General features: G+C 41.4%; 1 protein-coding gene across 3 annotated transcripts in view; it reads right to left on the bottom strand.

Moving 5' to 3' along the window:
* Positions 1–836: 836 nt before the first annotated feature.
* Positions 837–18,092, bottom strand: part of ntrk3a (neurotrophic tyrosine kinase, receptor, type 3a) — a 144,227-nt gene continuing 126,971 nt past the window's right edge. For all 3 annotated transcript variants that reach the window (XM_030774734.1, XM_030774749.1, XM_030774742.1), the window contains 5 exons: positions 16,695–16,825; positions 12,067–12,239; positions 10,732–10,975; positions 5,291–5,449; positions 837–1,022 (listed from right to left, as the gene is read on the bottom strand). In XM_030774734.1, coding sequence (XP_030630594.1) covers positions 837–1,022; positions 5,291–5,449; positions 10,732–10,975; positions 12,067–12,239; positions 16,695–16,825 — 893 coding nt within the window. The remainder of the gene's footprint in view (positions 1,023–5,290; positions 5,450–10,731; positions 10,976–12,066; positions 12,240–16,694; positions 16,826–18,092) is intronic.

The raw sequence follows: 18,092 nt of genomic DNA, 5'->3' as shown, positions 1-18,092 counted from the left end.
AATAAGTTAACATACTGTAGTTCATGACACAGAAATTTACATTATATACATTCAATCTTTAAATAAAGTTGTTTGATTGGTGGTTCCTCTGCTTCCCTCCAAAGTTCCTCTATTTTGCTGAGAAGCTTTTTTCTTCATGGCATTCAGAAGCCCTGTTGGATATCTTCTCCAAGGTCCGAAAGAAGATTCAGCCAATCAGAGGGCAGTAAGGCTTTTTTTTTTTTTTTTTTTTTGGAAAAAAAAAAAAAAAGTCCCTGCCAATTGTCTGGCTTGGCAACAGCAAGATTTCATCTCCAAAAGGTGATACAACCTTAGCAAGAAATATGGCAGACATCCACACTTCAGAGAAAAAAAAATAAATAAAAATATATATAATATATATTTATAAAATGAAAAAAAGAGGAAATCGCAGAGAGTTTAAACTTCTGTCAAGCCGTCGGGTTACCAAAAGCAAACAATTACTTTTCCAGGATTTTTCTTTGCTTCCCCCATTTTTTTGAGCTTTTTTTGTTGAAAACTTTCTTCATTATTTTTAAATTTGTTTTGTTTTGTGATTTTTGAAGTAGGCTGTTTTTAAGAAAAAAAAGAACAATTTTTTTCTTCTTTATACAGTATAACTGTACATTTTATATGCAGGTAAACAAAATGTAAAAGTGCTTTTTTTAAAGACTGTTATCCAGTATATCGAAAGGTGTAGCAGGCACTTAAGTCCATCCCCATGTTGTAGGTGTCTGACAGTAGAACAATAAGGTACGTGTTGATTTGGGTTATTCCTGGATAGGATGTTCATCCGTTGGTTCAAGACAGACTGGACCAACAGGCTTCCCCAAAAGACACTAACCCAGGATGTCCAGGTAGACAGGCGTGGCTTTACCCAAGGCATAGAGGATTTTCTGGATGTCTTTGATGTTCAGTCGCTGTTGTGGCTCCCTTTGCCAGCAGCCGAGCATGATGTCGTACACTTCCTTGGGACAAAGCCGTGGCCTCTCCAGAACACGACCTTGAGTTATACATTCAATCACCTGGGAGAGAATGAGACGCACACACACACACGCACACACACACACACACACACACAAACAGAAAGAGAAAGAGGGAGAGAGAGAGAGAAAAACACAGAATATTAAAAAAGAAAATCCAAGGAACATACTCATTTGGCAGTTCTTGTTAACTTGCCAAATTTGGACTCATTACTACTAGAGATGGGAATCATTAGCTAGCATTGCTACAATGAACTGAGCTGTCTTATTTTGGCTCCCTGGTGAACAGGAATTTAAAAACTGGTAATTTATTAATTACATACATTATATTTTTTTATAATGTCTAATTAAAACGATTAAGTGAGTCAGAGTTATTGAGAAATATTTTCAAATAATAAACCAGCACGCACACATAACCTACTTTATTTATTCATTTATTTATTTATTCACTCATTCATTCTACAATTTGCCTTTGTAAAGCCATGGAAACTACTTAAAAATAAAAGGCTATTTAATAAATTTAATGAGTTTGAGCGTAGAGCTTATCTGTAGCTTTGTTACTTCAACACTTACTCTCTGGGCCAATTTTGCACATGTGTTACAGCATCCAGTGAAAATGGGATTGTGGCCTCAGACATGGACAATGAGGAAGACAAAGGCCTCCTCACATCCTTTACCACTTTTTTTGTGAAGTTCAACCGGGCTGCAGCACATGGGTTAAGCCGCCGGTACAGTAAACCTGAGAGCATTCCTGGTTGCATGGCCTTTCCTGGTTGCTTTGTTTATCTGATCATGCCAAGAAATTATTTTTTATGTTCCTTTCATCATCTGGCAGACAAATTAGCCTTCTTAACTTTCAGTTTAGAGTAACATTATAGTGAAATACATAAACATTTTAAAGTGGCTATGGGTCTATCGCTGTCTAATGTCTACAAATAAACCATTTTACTTGATTCTAGCCACATCCGTGTCTTCAGTATTTATCAAACTTCCTAATGAATCAAATTGAGTGAAACCATAACTTTAATCATGTTCAGCAGTGTTATCTTGTACACTGCAAACAAGGCTGAAGCTGCTCTAGTCTGTTCTGTGAACCGAAATCATGACAAAGGTGTTTTAGCCCAGTTAAGCTTCAACCAGGAAAGTGCATGTGAACTTGAGTTTAACTATTTTTTTTTCCACACAGCGCAGTTGGCTTTAGGTTTATATGAAACGTACACAACCACAGGCAGGTACACACTTGGACAAACATTGCCCTTTTGATGTTTCCCATCTTCGACATTATCTGCTCCAAGAGTTTTTGGCGGAAAAAAAAAAAATCAAAATCAGAACATTGCTCACTGCAGGACCTCTCCATCTCTATTTGACGGCCTGACGGTTCATGCTACCCACACCACTAAGAGAGTTGCTCTCAACAACCAGTTGAATTCCTTCAGGCAAATCTCTGTTTCAGACAGAACCTAGTGTTTCCTCCCCTACAACATCAGGAGGGTCTGTTCCTTGTCCTCCTACGCTAGTTAACTTCTTTTGCAAGAATCTTAAAACTGGACCACTGCAACCGCCTCCGAGCTGGCATATGCCACCATTCCCCGGCAATGCATCTAAAATGCATCTCCACGGTTGGTATTCTCTCGCATCGTGACTGTTAGTTTGTCAAGATGCTGTCTCTCCCCTGCTACCAAGAGCATCCAGAATTACATACAGGACATTGCCTCTAGCACTCTACACTACAAAAGAAACTGCTCTTTAACATCCCACAGCCTTAGCGCAATTATTGCATTTGCTGTATTTCATCTCACCAATTTCTTGTTTAGTTTTGTTTAGTCTTGGGTCTTGTGCTACAAGCACTTAACTCTGGAATATTGTGCCTGCAGGAACCTTACATACTTGTATTACTTCACGGATTATCCGTGTGCATTGCTTTTGTAAACAGACTGGATACAATAGTGTTTGCTTAACAAATAAATGTAGATGAACATAAATGACATAGAGAAGTTATTGTGGAAAACAATGGGTAAAAAATTCTCTTATAAAAAACGAAAGGCTTTTTTCTTTTTTGTGCTGTCGGGGCAGACAGTTTATCTAAATAAAGAGTTGCTCATTTCACCAGGCTGAGTGAATCCTTTGGGCTTTGTGGAGCTTGAGACTGTCTGTATTGTATTGATTGAGTGGTTCCTGGGGTATGAACACATTAGATTCCCATGCCGTCCAGTGGAGCTCTCAGTGGCAGCAGTTGAAAGAGAACCAAGCCAAAAAAAAAACCAAAAAAAACCCCTAAACCCTTTATGTTCTGTCGCAAAAAGCCGTCCTGGCGACAAGCTCAGTACTTTTGATGAAATGAGCACTTTTTTTGATTAAAGGTGCTGCACTTAATCAGATGGTGGCATTTTTCATCTTTCCGTTCCTCCTCTCTTCAGTGATACAGCTAAAATATCAAGTGCCGCTGCTTCCGTTACCATATTCTTCTTGCGGCAGACACTGATATTACAACAACGCTACAATGGCTTTTTTTATCATCACAAATACACAAAAAAGTTAAAGGGCTGATCACAAACAAATAAAATACACCGACTAAGTGAAGCAGAACGTTCAGTATGAGATACTCTTCATCTGAAGGGTTGTCTGAGCTGGATTATTTCAAAAAAGTGTTACGAAACCTGCCAATACACCTTGCCTGATTACTCTTTTACCGGTCCACAGTTCATGATTGCTCTTTCAAAATGGAATTTTCCTATCAGATCAAAGGCTCGTGCACCGCAACAAACCACCACGTCTGAGCTTGTATTCGACGCAAATCTGTTTCGAGTGGGTTACCTAACTTCACTCAGTTCTGTGTGATACAGGAGAGTGGAGAATGACGCATGTCTGTTTGGTTCAGTGTGTGCTGTGCATTAGAGTGAAGACTAGGAACTCTTTCCACAGGCGTTTAGTGACTCACTGCCCTATCCCATTTATATTCACTGCGCCTCCACAAATTCTTATTTATAAAAACGCTTTTGGCTCCGGATGATCTTTTGGGTATGAGATTTTTACATATGACTGAGTATGCTTTGATTAATAATGTTGGGTTTTCAGTTTGTGTATAATGATGCAAGCTGTCTCACAAGCTGGTTAAACATCCAGCTTGATAAGGAATAGACTCGTCAAACCAATTGCAGTGGAGCCGGGCCTTGGCTAGAGGCAGATTAGTCCAACCACTTAAGCTCTGATTCTGACCAAGCAATAGTCAGTGATTTTTCAACCATTTCAAATATTTCCACTGAAGCACTTATGCTCTAAAGTCTCTTTACATCTCCTTAAGAGCACCTTTGGGCAAATACAGAATGTACAACACGATTGTTTTCTTGGCAAAAAAAAAAGAATGAAAATGATAACAAAGCCAAGAGGATGATTCTGTGTTAGATGTTACAGGCTGGTAACCAGAAAACAGTGTAAAGGTTATAGTAACAGAATTACCACAGAGGGCAGATACACGTGTCTAATTCAGGAAACAAATAAAAGAACATTAACCTCAGGATAAATCTCTGCAGTTTATAAACAACTATTTAATTAGGGGTTAGGACTCTGTCTTCCCTGTGTGAATGCTAGTGAGTCAGTGTGCTTCACTTTATTTATTTATTTATTTATTTATTTATTTTCACGTTGGGTGCTTTACTGACTATGTTTACTGTGAAAAGGTCTTGACTGACATTAGGTTGGGGGGGGGGAGAGAAAATAATTAGCTGTAATACATTTAAAAGATGTTGTGTGTTCCGTGCCAACACGGGGTTTTGCTCAGAGCCGCACGATGTCGTATCGCCGTAACCTAGATCACTTGGCTATGTCGACGTGTATGACTTTGGCTGTGAAACCACTGTGGAGGCTCTTACTGCTCACGCTAACATCATTGGACTGCTCTGCTCTTGTCATCTCGGCTCATAGGGAATCTTAATTGATTCCACTCCTGGTTAAGTGTGTCGCCCATAAGCTATGCTAAATATAGAGATGTTTGCGTTATTATGTGCTGCATAATTCTGAGGACTGTTTGAAGTGCCATGAATCACTGTACTTCACTTGTCCACAGCTGCTGAGGCATTCTCACAACTGTCTAAAATTGCCCCATACAGGATGACAGAAGTTTCAAGCACTTGGGGTATCATGTAATGCCAAATAGAGGTGACAGAGTGGAAACAGAGGACGTATCAAGGACACACAGAAAACGTTTTGACCTAAAAAGCTAACCAGCAAATGAATGATTTCAGGGTGGAATATATTTAAGGAGAGCTAGTGCTTCTTTTTTGTCATAAAGCCACATAAAAAAAGTGGCTTACCTCATTGTTGGCCAACTGAAACCATGGTTGCTTTCCATAGGTGAAAATCTCCCAGAGAATAACACCAAAACTCCACACGTCGCTCTCCGTGGAGAACTTCCTGTACATGATGCTCTCTGGAGGCATCCAGCGAATGGGCAGCATGGTGTGTCCTCCAACCTGTCAGAAAAGACACAATCTCATCCACCAATCTGTACTGTAACAACGTTATACCGCAACTTTATTTAGTTGCATTGTTCAATCAGACAATATTAATCTCCGGTTCTTTCACCTGTTTCGTTTCAAGCTTGAGCTGACTGGAAGAAAACAAAGCACAATAGAGTGAGGTCTTTGAGTCTTTGCCCACCGTTGCTTCTCCTTGAAAACACTATCTTGAAGGCCATTGAACTTCAATCTCGTTAAAGCGATTTTAATATTAAGCACTGTTACCCTCGTCTCAATTCGGATTTAAAAGATTATCTCCGGATAATTCTGGTTCAAGAAATGGACACACTTCTTTGAGTTTGCTTGGATGGTAACGAATCATGAGTGATGAGACCAAAAATGAAAAAGAGAAAAGAGGAAAGAAAGAAAGGGAAAGAAAGAAAGAGAAGAGAAGAGAAGAGAAGAGAAGAGAAGAGAAGAGAAGAAAAAAGGTATCCATTAAAAAGATCTGACACCTCCAAATCATTCAGGGCCATATATGAAGTCTGCCTCGGGTCCTTCTCATAGCCAGATATTAATCGATTAAAACAACCAGCCATTAATCATCTCTGCCCTCGGTCATGTCGGACTGGATTGTTTTAAAATCTATTTCCTACCCGTGTCAATCGCGCAGTGTTAATTATATTCGAGGTAAGATGAGTGAGAGTGACGTTTGTTTCACTGACAATCTTGTGGTTATTGCTGCTTTCAACTCTAAAGCGGTGAGTGCGTATTAATTACAGAGCTCATTAGCTCTGTACTCATATGGGCTTCAAGCTATTGACAGAGCACATGAATGCAAAGAGGGATGACTTACATTCAGACTATGGGAGTATTGCATGTCACTGGATCCTACTCATTTGCATACCACAACATGACCATGCTGTACATGACCATGTAGATTTACAAAGCTTGCCTGGTATCACCAAAGATATATACACTTTAAAACAGACCTGTTTTCATTTTTACCAAATTGAAAAAAAGACCAAAAAAAAAGAAAAGAAAAAGAGAAATACCACTGAAAAAAAAATGACAAAAACCAAAAACCAGAAAAGGATAAAGAAACATATCAGTTTTTGCTATATCCAGAACAGTAGGTTCAGAACGGCATTAAAAAAAAAAAAAAAAAACACAGTCGATGTTACACACTGTGTTTCGTATTTCATACGGATGGACTGGGCTGGCACAGGCTACTTGGCTGTACTTTTCTGATTCCAGTCGGAGCCAGGGAGGCGGGCTGTCCCTAGAATTCAAGAGAAGAGTTGTTGCATGTCCTTCCTCTCCAGAGCCTTAGGGAGTTGGCACAATATGCCAGTCCTGCTGTGGTAACATGACACCCACTTTTATTCTGTGAGATTGGATTCAAAAAGCCCACTCCTGAGGCCCCCGCCAGCCCTTAGTCCCTGAGTTTGAGCATGAGCTAGACCACACAAATCAACAGAGGGAAGTGAGGAACAGTTATTAGGTGAGGAGTTACTCTCTCCAAGTCTGGGCAAGTGAAACTGTGTCAGAGGTGGACCATGAAACTTGTTTATTTGTCCATCACAGGGGGGCAAGTGGTGAGCAGAGCCGTCCGGATATGAATGTTCTAAATTAGGACAGGTCATAATTTGACATTTGACACTTCAACACACACAAGGGCCAGCCTTCCTCTTATTTGTGACTGTAATAACTGTGAGAAGAACTAGTATGTCAAGCAAGTGTGCTCATTCTTATGTGCATGTGTTTGTATGTGCTTTGCTATGGCAGAGAGAAGAAAACAAATGTATTGAATTTCTTTGAATGTAAATGGTCTCTCTCTGGCACGCCAATCTTCCTCTTCTTCGTCTTCTTCTTCTTAAGGAAGAGCGGCAGAACTGAGGTTGCATAAAGATCAGTCAGTAGGAACTCGAAGTGGAACGGAATTAGAAGTGGCAGGGTGGTGACAAAAATGCCACCATGATTGGAAAGGTCACCGATGAAAAGCTAGCACAATTAACGAGAATATGGAATGGAGGGGGGGAGGGGGGGGGGTCATGGATCTGTTCTGTACAGACACCCAGGCAGAGAAAGAGAGAGAGAGAGACAGAGAGAGAGAGAAGCTGCAATTAATGTGTATCAGAATCAATAACATGCCTTTTCTCATGTATTGTTATCTGGGCTTTCTGCCATGCCTGCAGTAAAATAGTAGTCATTAGATCAAACTGTGCAGTAAAAAGCAGATTTAATTACAGCAGCATGGAATATAGCCACTATGCTGGTCAGGAAGAGTTTTAAGGAAAACTCACTGCAGTGTGTCCATATGACAGTGTGGGGAGAGACTCCACATTGTCACAGATGAAAAATTGAACTAGCCTGGTTATCATAAGTAAGTTCAACTGTAAACAAACTAGTGAGTGTCAAGTGACAGTGTTGACACAGTGATTGACTGAGCAGAATGAGAATAATTTCACAAAACATGTTCTGTTAGCAGAAGCAAATAGTAATCGTTAAAAGACACACGGGAGGTTGAAATCAATCTGACAGCAGACTCTGACAGGTCCTTTGAGGCACGCACATATAGCCGTGCTGTGCTCGAGTTGGTGCTGCCAATTCACGCTCCTCACCGCAAATGTACAGTGACACCTCAAACATGTGTGGCTTGACAGTAGCACACCAGCATCTCCTTAAAGTGTCAGCAGGATAATGTTTCTTCATCATCATGCAGACAGCTCAGTTGGGCGGTAGCATCAGAGTAGACGCTGATGAATACTTTGACTCTTGGCTATTGTTCACGGTATCACTATTCGTCAAAACACACACACACACACACACACACACACACACACACACACACATACACGCACACCCCAACAGAAAAATGCACGCAACTGCTACGTACGCACACGTATGCACGCCCACACAGGGCAAAGCAGTTCTGTATCCTGGAGGAGAAAGTTGCGATGATTTGTCAGCAGCTTCGGGGAAGGAGATGCGTTTTTGGCAGGCACGGCTGGTTTATAATCACTCAGCCACGGAGAGGGCACACGTCCAGTTCAGTTAAGAGCTCCTAATCTCTCAGCTCTGTCAGTACACCCTGCCGGACCGCAGAGCTGCTGGTGGAAACGGCAGGAAAAAAAAAAAATACTGGGTAGGGCAGGAACGGGTGGGCACTAGCATTCTCCTTACTCAAACAGAACCAGCTGGAGGACTGGTTCTCACTCATCTCTGGACCGTTTAAGCATGTTCTGCCTGGGCCTTTGCTCAAGTGTGGTCCATCCTGACAGAAACTCTAATTATTGGAGTCTCCATCACAGGGCGTTCCATCTGTCTCCACCAAACCTGTCACATGACATGGTTTACTTCAGCAGTTTTCTTCAAAGGAACCAGCTAAACAGAGACATAGATTTGGTTCAGGAGGAAGGGTACTGGTTATCGTAGGTTGAGAGGAAAATATTTCTGAGGAAAAAAAAGTACATCAGCATGTGTCTGGAGAAAACTGCCACCTTTATGTTCCATATGACAACAGTAGAGAACAGAACCTTCTGGAACTTGCCTGTGAAATTTAGCAGTGAGCTCAAAACGTCAGCTAAGAAGAAGAGGAGTTTTATTTAAAAAAAAAAAAGTTGTGAAAAACAGCAAGGTACTGTGAAAAGGACTTAGTCATAGCTGTTCTGGGACAGCAGTTCGGCATCTTTTGGCATCTTTTGTGATTACCTGGGCTGCTCTCATCTCCTGTTATTTTCAGGGACACCTAATTGACACATGTCTTTTGCTCAAGCGCTGGGATGAGCAATCAGCCATTACACAGCGCCGTTAAAAGAAAACTAAGCTGCTGAACATATTAAGTAGGATGAGACTCGATGGACTATTTGACATTTACTGCAAATGTAACATATTTCCTCACCAGCAATTACAGTCAATACTTAGAGCCCAGTAATAATTCCTGCCTGCCAAGGTACGGCCTCCGGAAAGCTATTACTGTGTGTAACATCTGCATTCAACAACCATCTTTTTCCCCCCACCTATAAGATTATGCTGGTTTGGCTAATTTTCTCCTTTTTTTTCATTCTGATCTTAAAGAGGAATACGTTTTAGCTACTGGAGACAGTTACGAAACAGCGTGAGTAATTCTGACCTCTATATTTTTAGGATGTTTGTGAAGACGTCATGTCTCTGTTATGCACTGAACTGTTGAAATCAAGAAAATTACAGTGTCGTGCATGCTGTGGTAAAACATTCATTTATTCATTAACTGCGGCTAAACGCAACTTCATGATTCAACTGCTTAAGCTTCTCCATTATCTTATCTGGAGTAAATGAGATTGACACACGCTACATGAAAAGGACATCGTCAAAGCTCGCTAACCCCATTCTTTCTAATGCTGAGAATTTAGTAGGAAACATACATATACATCCATTTAGGGCTCTCAGAGCTACAAATGGAACCTTTCAGGCACTAGATGTACACCAGCAGTGAGAGCACTGAGCGTGTCTGGCCAAGAAAAGACATCATTTGATTGAGGAGTTAATTTAAAGAAACAGTTTTGAGCCAGCGGTTATGGAGCAATTAAGCAACCAAACCAAGCAGAATGGCCTGGAAGACAACTAACATCTTACATTAATGATCAGATCTCAACATTAATACTGTAAACATTGCTACCTGGGATGAATCCGGCTGAATCTACAGATGCTTGAGTCAAATTAGCATACTATTTTTTTAGGAAAGCGGGTGGGGGGGGGGGGGGGGGGGGCAATTATCAAAACAGCCATGTTGCACCAACTTTTTTTTTTTTGAACAGCCAAACAAGCATAGCGAATTGCCAGATCAAGAGTAAGCAGCAACAGTTTCAGCAGCAAATCTAGACCAGTGGGACTCCACTCCCATTCATTCTGAAAATATGCTATTATCAGAGAGTCTCACTCCTTGTCAGAAAGGGATGAAATTTAAGCAAAGGTTATTACAGAAATTTTTCACCTACCTAGCCTTTGTTTACAATCGCACGCGGCAGAGTAAATGTGTTTTTGTGGCTGTTTGATGGTTAATCAATGACCTAATTTAGCCCATGCTTTCCTGACACAAGATAAATGTACAGTCTACAGATTTCTTTACATTCTAATTATGGAGATCAATTTATTCTATTGTGTCAGGAGTGCTCCTCTACCCGCCCCACTTTTGGTTCTAATGTAAAGTCACAGGACTGAATCACACATAGATTCACATACTTTACACAAAAATAAACACACACACACACACACACACACACACACACACACACCATTTGTTTACTAACTCTTACCCTGTAGTAGTCAGTGCTGTAGATGTCTCTTGACATTCCAAAGTCTCCAATCTTCACCAGCAGTCCATTGCCCACTAGACAGTTGCGTGTGGCCAGATCACGGTGCACAAAGTGCTGAGAGGCCAGATACACCATCCCTGCTGCAATCTGAGTGGCAATATGCAGCATCTGGGACAGGCCCAGCTCTCCATTGGACTGCAACGGCTGTCCGTCAACCAGGATCATGGCATCGGGCCCATGGGCTCTGTGAACATGTCATGTGACAATGTCAGCCAATCAGCAACAAGAAAATTCTCATATTCAGGATTGCTTTGTGTTTATTTCAGGGCAGAACGATCATTTCTGCTTTTCCTCTTTGCGAAACTTTTATGGTTACTGCTCATTTCTGAGTCTGTCCGCAGTGTCAGGGAGGAGAATACACAAATTAACGGCAACCATATCTGAGCCTCTGAAAGAGGAGAGTGACTGTTTAATTATCAGAAAGCATGCAGTGTATGTAAGCCACGCCACGCAACAGAAGTAAAGATGGAAGTATGCTAATGGCCATAGAGTAGCAAAATGCTGATATGCTAATGGAAATAGTATTATTGTTCTTGCAATTTATATTAAAGCCACGGAAACTTCCTTCCCCTGTATCAATTCTTCACCAGTGCTCTCTGTAAAATGGGTAGCATGAATGGGTTCAGATAAGGTTGGCAAGGAACACAATATATCATACAAGCATGTCATGCCCTGCCTTCACCCATATTCTTGTCTTTATCTATATACAGTACCATTACTTAAATTGAAGTTTCTAAAATAATGTCGTAACTTGCTTTTATCCACAGGAAATGAAATGGCAGGCTGTGTCTGCTCTCTTGACAGGTCCTGTCAAAATCCATGTCCATGCTTTTCTGTACCCTCTCATTTCATGATCAATACCTCTCTGGGACCTCATAGCCCATTGCCCTAAGTCAAACGGCCCTTCAGTCCCACTAGAGTGAAACTGGGAGGACCTTGTGATACAAAGACAACAGGAAATGAAAGGCCACAGAGTTTATCTGGGCATTGTTTAGGACCGGTGCTTGTGTATAAACAATGTGAGCTGTTGAATGTTAAACCATCCCGTTTGTGGCATATATCTTTATGTCAGTGGCGCATATGTAAGATGGAAAGGATCGATGCAGCCCTTTTGAGAGCTATTCCTTTTTTATAGCACATACTAAAAGACTCAGTCCCTGTTTGACATGTAGTTAAGGTGAGCAGTCCATGGATGCAACCGATGCGGGTTTGAGTTTGTAATTCACTGGAAGCACATGTTCTTTCTTCTGTAGAGTGTTCTGAATGGCAGTTTACCTGAGGAACTTGTTAAGGTCACCGTGCTTCATGTACTCAAAGACCATAATTAGAGGATCCCCGTCTACACACACGCCGTAGAACTTCACTATGTGCTCATGCTGCAGGTTAGTTAGCAGCTCCGCCTCCCGCTGGAAATCCTTTCTTGCCGCGAGCGTCGGGTCCTTAAGCGTCTGAGAAAACAGATGTAGGTGGACATTTCACAACACAAACCAAGAACTGCTGCACCAACAAGCTAAGCATAATAAGATGCCACTGGAGAAAACAATATTCAGTTTCAGTCTGAAAGCAGAGTATTCACAGCAAACGAAATAAAAATACACCATCATATGTGAACATATAGGTTTGTGGGACAAGTTTGCTGCTCTGATGAAAATATCCACAAACTTACACACGTTTGGAGGATCACTGAAGGTGAAAAAAACAAGAGTAATGAAATAAGTTACCTTCATAGTAAATTTAGCATCGTCATTTAACGGCAGAATATCACTGTGGTTACTTCGCACTATACCATATTTTGACTCCTTGTAATCCACTAAGAAAAGTTAAATGATTCATCATCTGGGAAGACTTCCAAATGACAAATTATTGGTACTTTTCCAATATGACTGAAAAGGTCCATTGACCAATAAACCACAGACGGTTCTTCAGGAAAGAAAGTAAATAAATAGATAAGTGAAAGACTAATCAATGGATCAGAGGCACAGAGGGCCTTTCTGATGATCCAAAGCCTACACTGATGGCATCCAGTTTGCTACATGCACTATCTGCACAGAATGTACTGTTTGCTTAAAGATGAGTGTGGTTTCATGGATTTGAGCAAAGAAAAAGAAAGAAAGAAAGAAAGAAAAGCACAGCTGTGATGAATACCCTTTATTTTATCCGCCCAAGTCATTTTTTTTAACCTACACCATCCTACAGTGTGGATGAGATGGCTGGAGGAAAAAAAAAAACCAAAACACTCTAATGGGAAACCTTTGTGGACCAACATGACTCTTGCTGTCTGATTCATGCTCAAATAAGATGGGCTTATTCCTTTGCTTAAAAAGATAGAGAGGCAAACTGTACGTATTGCTCTTTTTGGCAGATCTCCACCCTAATGCACTTTCCTCTGTGCTGTCTGTGACAAAAGAAAACATCCATTGCTGATTCTATTTTCAGGCTGCGATATGTCAATGCCTCCTCCTGCTTTTCTATCTTTTGTCCTTCTGACTTCTTTCCTCCTTGTGCCACCCTCACACACACACACACACACACACGCACACACACATGCACACTCTCTCCCTCTGTCTCTCTTACACACACACACACACACACCACCACCACCACCACCATGGGACATTTTTGTGAGGGATGATTTCCCAAATTACTTTATAACGGAGTTTGGGCAGCACAGAATGCAGTTTTGTTTTAATTAGAATTCCCTTGGCCAACTTTTTGTGGCAAGTGGCAAGTGGGGGTTTGGGGGGGGAGGGTGGTATATTTAGATGGATGGCAGCAACAAGACACAGATGGCAAAGCGTTCATCCCTAACCTGAATGCTTTATTAGCTCCTGTGTAACTAAAGTTGTACATCTTCAGAGCCCACCTGCACAAGTCCACTGAGTGCTCTGCTCTCTCTCTCTCTCTCTCTCTCTCTCTCTCTCTCTCTCTCTCTCTGTGAGGTGCTTGCTAGTTTTCCAGACACAACCAAGTGAAGATGAGATGTGGAGAGGCAACGTGACGGAAACAAACTGTTCCCAACTCTGACCGCAGGGAGTTTTCTACTTCGAAACCCGCCTCTGTCCAGCAATCCCTGTCATCACCCTGTTCCTCATCACAAAGTCAGAGACCAGTTTCTTCTATTTCAGTTGGAAATATAGAGGAAGAATAGAAAGATGGAGAGGAAGAGCGGTACATTTTGGGGTTTTGATTCTGACAGCCCTTCCAGAGAGGATTATGGCTTTAGCCCTATGGCCTCTCTCACAAAACTCCAAAAAATCCCCTCTAAAAACACAATCGCCACACGCACAAACACACCCCCGCGCACACACATTCTCTCTCTCTCTCTCCCTCTATCTCTCATTCTCACTCTGGAAGCTAATACTATCTCACGGTTGAGTGCACTGATGAAGAGTGATGGTGACAGAGGCAGACTGGGATGAATGAGCGCTCTATGTCTGTTACCGCCCCGTATTTATCCACATCACCACCGTTTGGCCTCGTGCTTTCTCCCCCGTGCACCTCAGCCACAGCGATCTGGTGACTACCACAGGGAGGAAGGGGTCTCACAATAGTTATCATGTAAGAGGTATTAAGGTGTTTGTGCGCAGCTCAATAAAACTAAAAACATAATTACATAAGCATAAGCTCTCACAGATCAGTCCCACCTGACAGCAGACGGCAACTACGTGTCACGCTATCAGTTTTGTGAATTAGGTTTTGTTTGCTTGGTGTTTGAAATCGTACATCCACACACACACACACACACACACACACACACACATATATACAGCTTTTATATCTCTCTTTCTCTTTTTTCAGCTGTTACCCTGCACTCAAACCGGCAGCAACAACAAGCAACAAAGCGACCAGGGTTACACTGAGTGACATTGGCACCACGAGTCACCTGGCGACAAAATAGCTGCGATTTGATGACAAAAAACAAAGTTCAGCTTTATGAGCAGCGACAGAGTTGAGTGATGGCCAGCCAGAGGGCAGATGGGTTCCTCTTATATTCTTTCGCTGTGAAATGTTTTCTTAAACTTAAGTTCCTATATTAGCATTTTAGTTCCCATATCAGACATGGAGGAGAAATGGATATGTGCAGTGGCGAACGCTACTTTGCGGTCCATGGTGCAACAGTAGTGTTTGAAGCAAGATCACACTATTTATAGGAAAACATATTTTTAAGCGAGAATGTACCTGATTTGTGGGTTCACGCATATATTGGGCAATATATAGATAGGCCTGCCTTTAAGAAAATACAAACATATAACTCCACGATGAATCTATCAAAGACGATGTAAATATAACATATACATAAATATAAAATGTAATATATATTTATAATATTTATTACTATATACATTTTTTTTTCTAGAAAATTGATGCATCTCCTGTCAATACCTTTGTAACCCACTTCCTCAAAGGAAGGTTAGCAACGCCCACAAGCTGGCTGCAAGCGACTGCTAGGCGACAGTGGCATAGCGATTTGGCGATATACAGCGACAAAGTCGCCGCCGGTGTGAGCGCAGGTTTACACCTCTCTCTCTCTCTCTCTCTCTCTCTCTCTCTCTCTCTCTCTCTCTCTGTAGCATTATGAGTCAGGTAGTAGAGAGCAGAATGTGGCGCGCACTGAATAACAATTTTTGTTTCAGGTTTCTAACACTCTCCCTGTGGAACTCAGCATGTGTGTTAAGCATGAATAATGTCCTGTTGCATAACACATTAAATCTACTTATAAACAACAGCGTGGACTGGACTGAACAGGTAAGACCTATTGTTTCACAAACACTAGGTTATAATAAAAGTCAAAATAATGACAACTCATAAACAACTGACAATTGTTTTACATTTTGTAAACAATACGTATAAGATATCTCGTTCATACAGTCTTTATGTATCTGATGCATTTGGGGCGAGGCAAGTCACGCTGTGATACACCAGTGATGACTGGTCAAACTGGTGTCGATCAGCTGTTCCCAGCATCCCAGTGTTTAAAGTAAGAGTGATAACCTTGCTGCCTTAATGAGAGAGGAAAACAAAAGCGAAACCAAAGTATGAACCCCAGGAAGCTGGACCACGAAGGGTGTACACGCTAATGTAAAATGTTCTCACAACACTACTGCAAACATTAAATCAATACATAACAGAACAGTACAAGAGGATATGGTTTTCACTGAGGGCCAGACTTAGATAGAAAGCCATCTTAAGAAACAGACCTTGACAAATTCATCTTATGGAATATCCTGAGTTAGACCCTTATTGTTTAAAAAAAAAAAACCTGTGTGAAGAAGTTGAGCTGTGAAGCAAAGCACCACTGACGGAAAACAGACGTATAATTCCACTTCTCTTATGAGTCAGTGTATCCTTGATGAGCTGCTAGTTCACAGTAACTGGTATTTTAAAGCATTTCAATGTGTGGTGTGAGTTCTGTTGAATATCGAATCTGTTGACCTTGGATAAGATTTCTGTTTGGTGAACTAAGGTGTTGAAAGCATTCTTCAGCTACCTCCCTAATCACCCACAGCCCCCACCCCGGAGAATCATGCTCTTTGTCTAAAACCAAACACGGAACTGCAATTTCCGCATTAAAAAAAAAAAAAAAACCCTCATTGATGGCAAATATATTCAGTTATTGTTATTGATTCCTCTCCAGCGTGAAAAAAAGACTCTCTCCAGCACATTGATTCCAGTCACCAAATCTTCCTCCAGTGGGACTTACCCCTCCTGACTGTGGAGCACAGTAGGACTTAGGAGTACTCCTCAAGGATCGAGTTTTAATGGAGGAGAGAGAGAGAACAGGCGACAGAGGAGGAGAGGCCTTGACCTCCTGTCTGAGTGGGATGGTTGTAACAGGAGAGCCATGGTTGAGCCTCCCACCCGCCCACCCCCTTCCCAAAAGGAATTGAGAAATCATCCCTTACCTTGACAGCCACCAGCATCTTGTCCTTGGTGGGACTAAGGTTATAACACTCTGCCAGGAAGACCTTCCCAAAGGCCCCTTCACCAAGCTCTCGCTTCAGAATGATGTCCCGCCGCTTAATGTGCTGCACGTCTACAGACAGGACCACAGAGAGAGAGAGAGAGAGAGAGAGAGAGAGATTCAGTGGTACTGTTCCTGGAAGAGCAGACGGTATGAAGTGGTCGCCAGGGAGGAAGACTTGTAGCTTCAGACTCTTTTCACTCAGCATGTTCCTGCTAACATGAGCTTAAAGCCACTTCAGCAGTCCGACTTTTCCGGCATTTTGCATCTTGCTTTGTGTAGTAAAGTGCATTACCAGACTAACAGGGCGATTTGGATTTTTATTTATGATTGAGAGCTTCTCGAGTGCAGCTTCACCAGGTTCAGTTGATTTAGCCCATTCAAATGTCTGAGGATATTACTGGTATGGGAAAGATGGAGGACAATATGAATGCGTGCAGAAATTTATTCTCAGTTTTCATTCTTCGTAAGGAAACTAGCAAATGAGATGTCAGTAAAACATAGCATCTATTGTCCTGGATGCCATTCAGCATTTGCACAGCAAAGGAAATTTTTGCACTGCGTTCCATTTTACATGTTGAAAAGTCCTGAAGTCATTTTACTTTCAAATTGCCCATTTTCCTCATACTAAAAGGCATGGTTGTTGTCAAAGTAAACAGTTCTGCATGACAGTCAAAGAATTACTGCTGCCTGCATTCAGTAATACACCACGATTCTATTTCCTAAAACAGTTAGAAAAACAAAAAAAAACACAGTGTGTGAGTTCACTGCCACATATTTCAACCATCAAATTTCAACTTAAAACAAACAAAACAGACTGAAAGAAGCATGCCTTTTCTTTCAGTCATCGTTCAAAGCCACACGATGAGTCTGAAACTTAAAGAATTTCACCTTGAGTGAGACTTACTCTCAATTTTACTCCTAACTTCTAAAATAAAATAGTTTTGACACTTGCAAGAACTGATTAATTTCAATGCATTTTTAATATACATTTATTCCAAAAGTTCCCCTGAAGGGACTCTTCTCTGAAAACAGACATGAGAGACTGTTTCACATCATGCTATGATATGATGCGATATGATATCAGGTGGACTGCCTGATGTGAGAAATCATACGGATTTCCCCTCTCAAACAGAGATGAATGAAGCAAGCCTGGTCCACTGGTCAGGGTAATGAAGCAGCAATCAAGAGTGTTACTGGTTCAAATCTCAGCTGAGCTTTACTGCTGTTATGCCCTTGAGCAAAGAATTTAACCTCATATGCTTCCATATATCTTCCACTGCTACACTGCATGATATACAGGAGCACTCTATGTTGCTTAGGACAAGATCATTTGCTA

The sequence above is a fragment of the Chanos chanos genome, chromosome 1 (genome assembly GCF_902362185.1).
Source record: "Chanos chanos chromosome 1, fChaCha1.1, whole genome shotgun sequence".
In the NCBI taxonomy this organism is placed as follows: Eukaryota; Metazoa; Chordata; class Actinopteri; order Gonorynchiformes; family Chanidae; genus Chanos; species Chanos chanos.
Note: the sequence above shows the minus strand (reverse complement) of the source record. Positions and strands in the feature narration are given on the sequence as shown.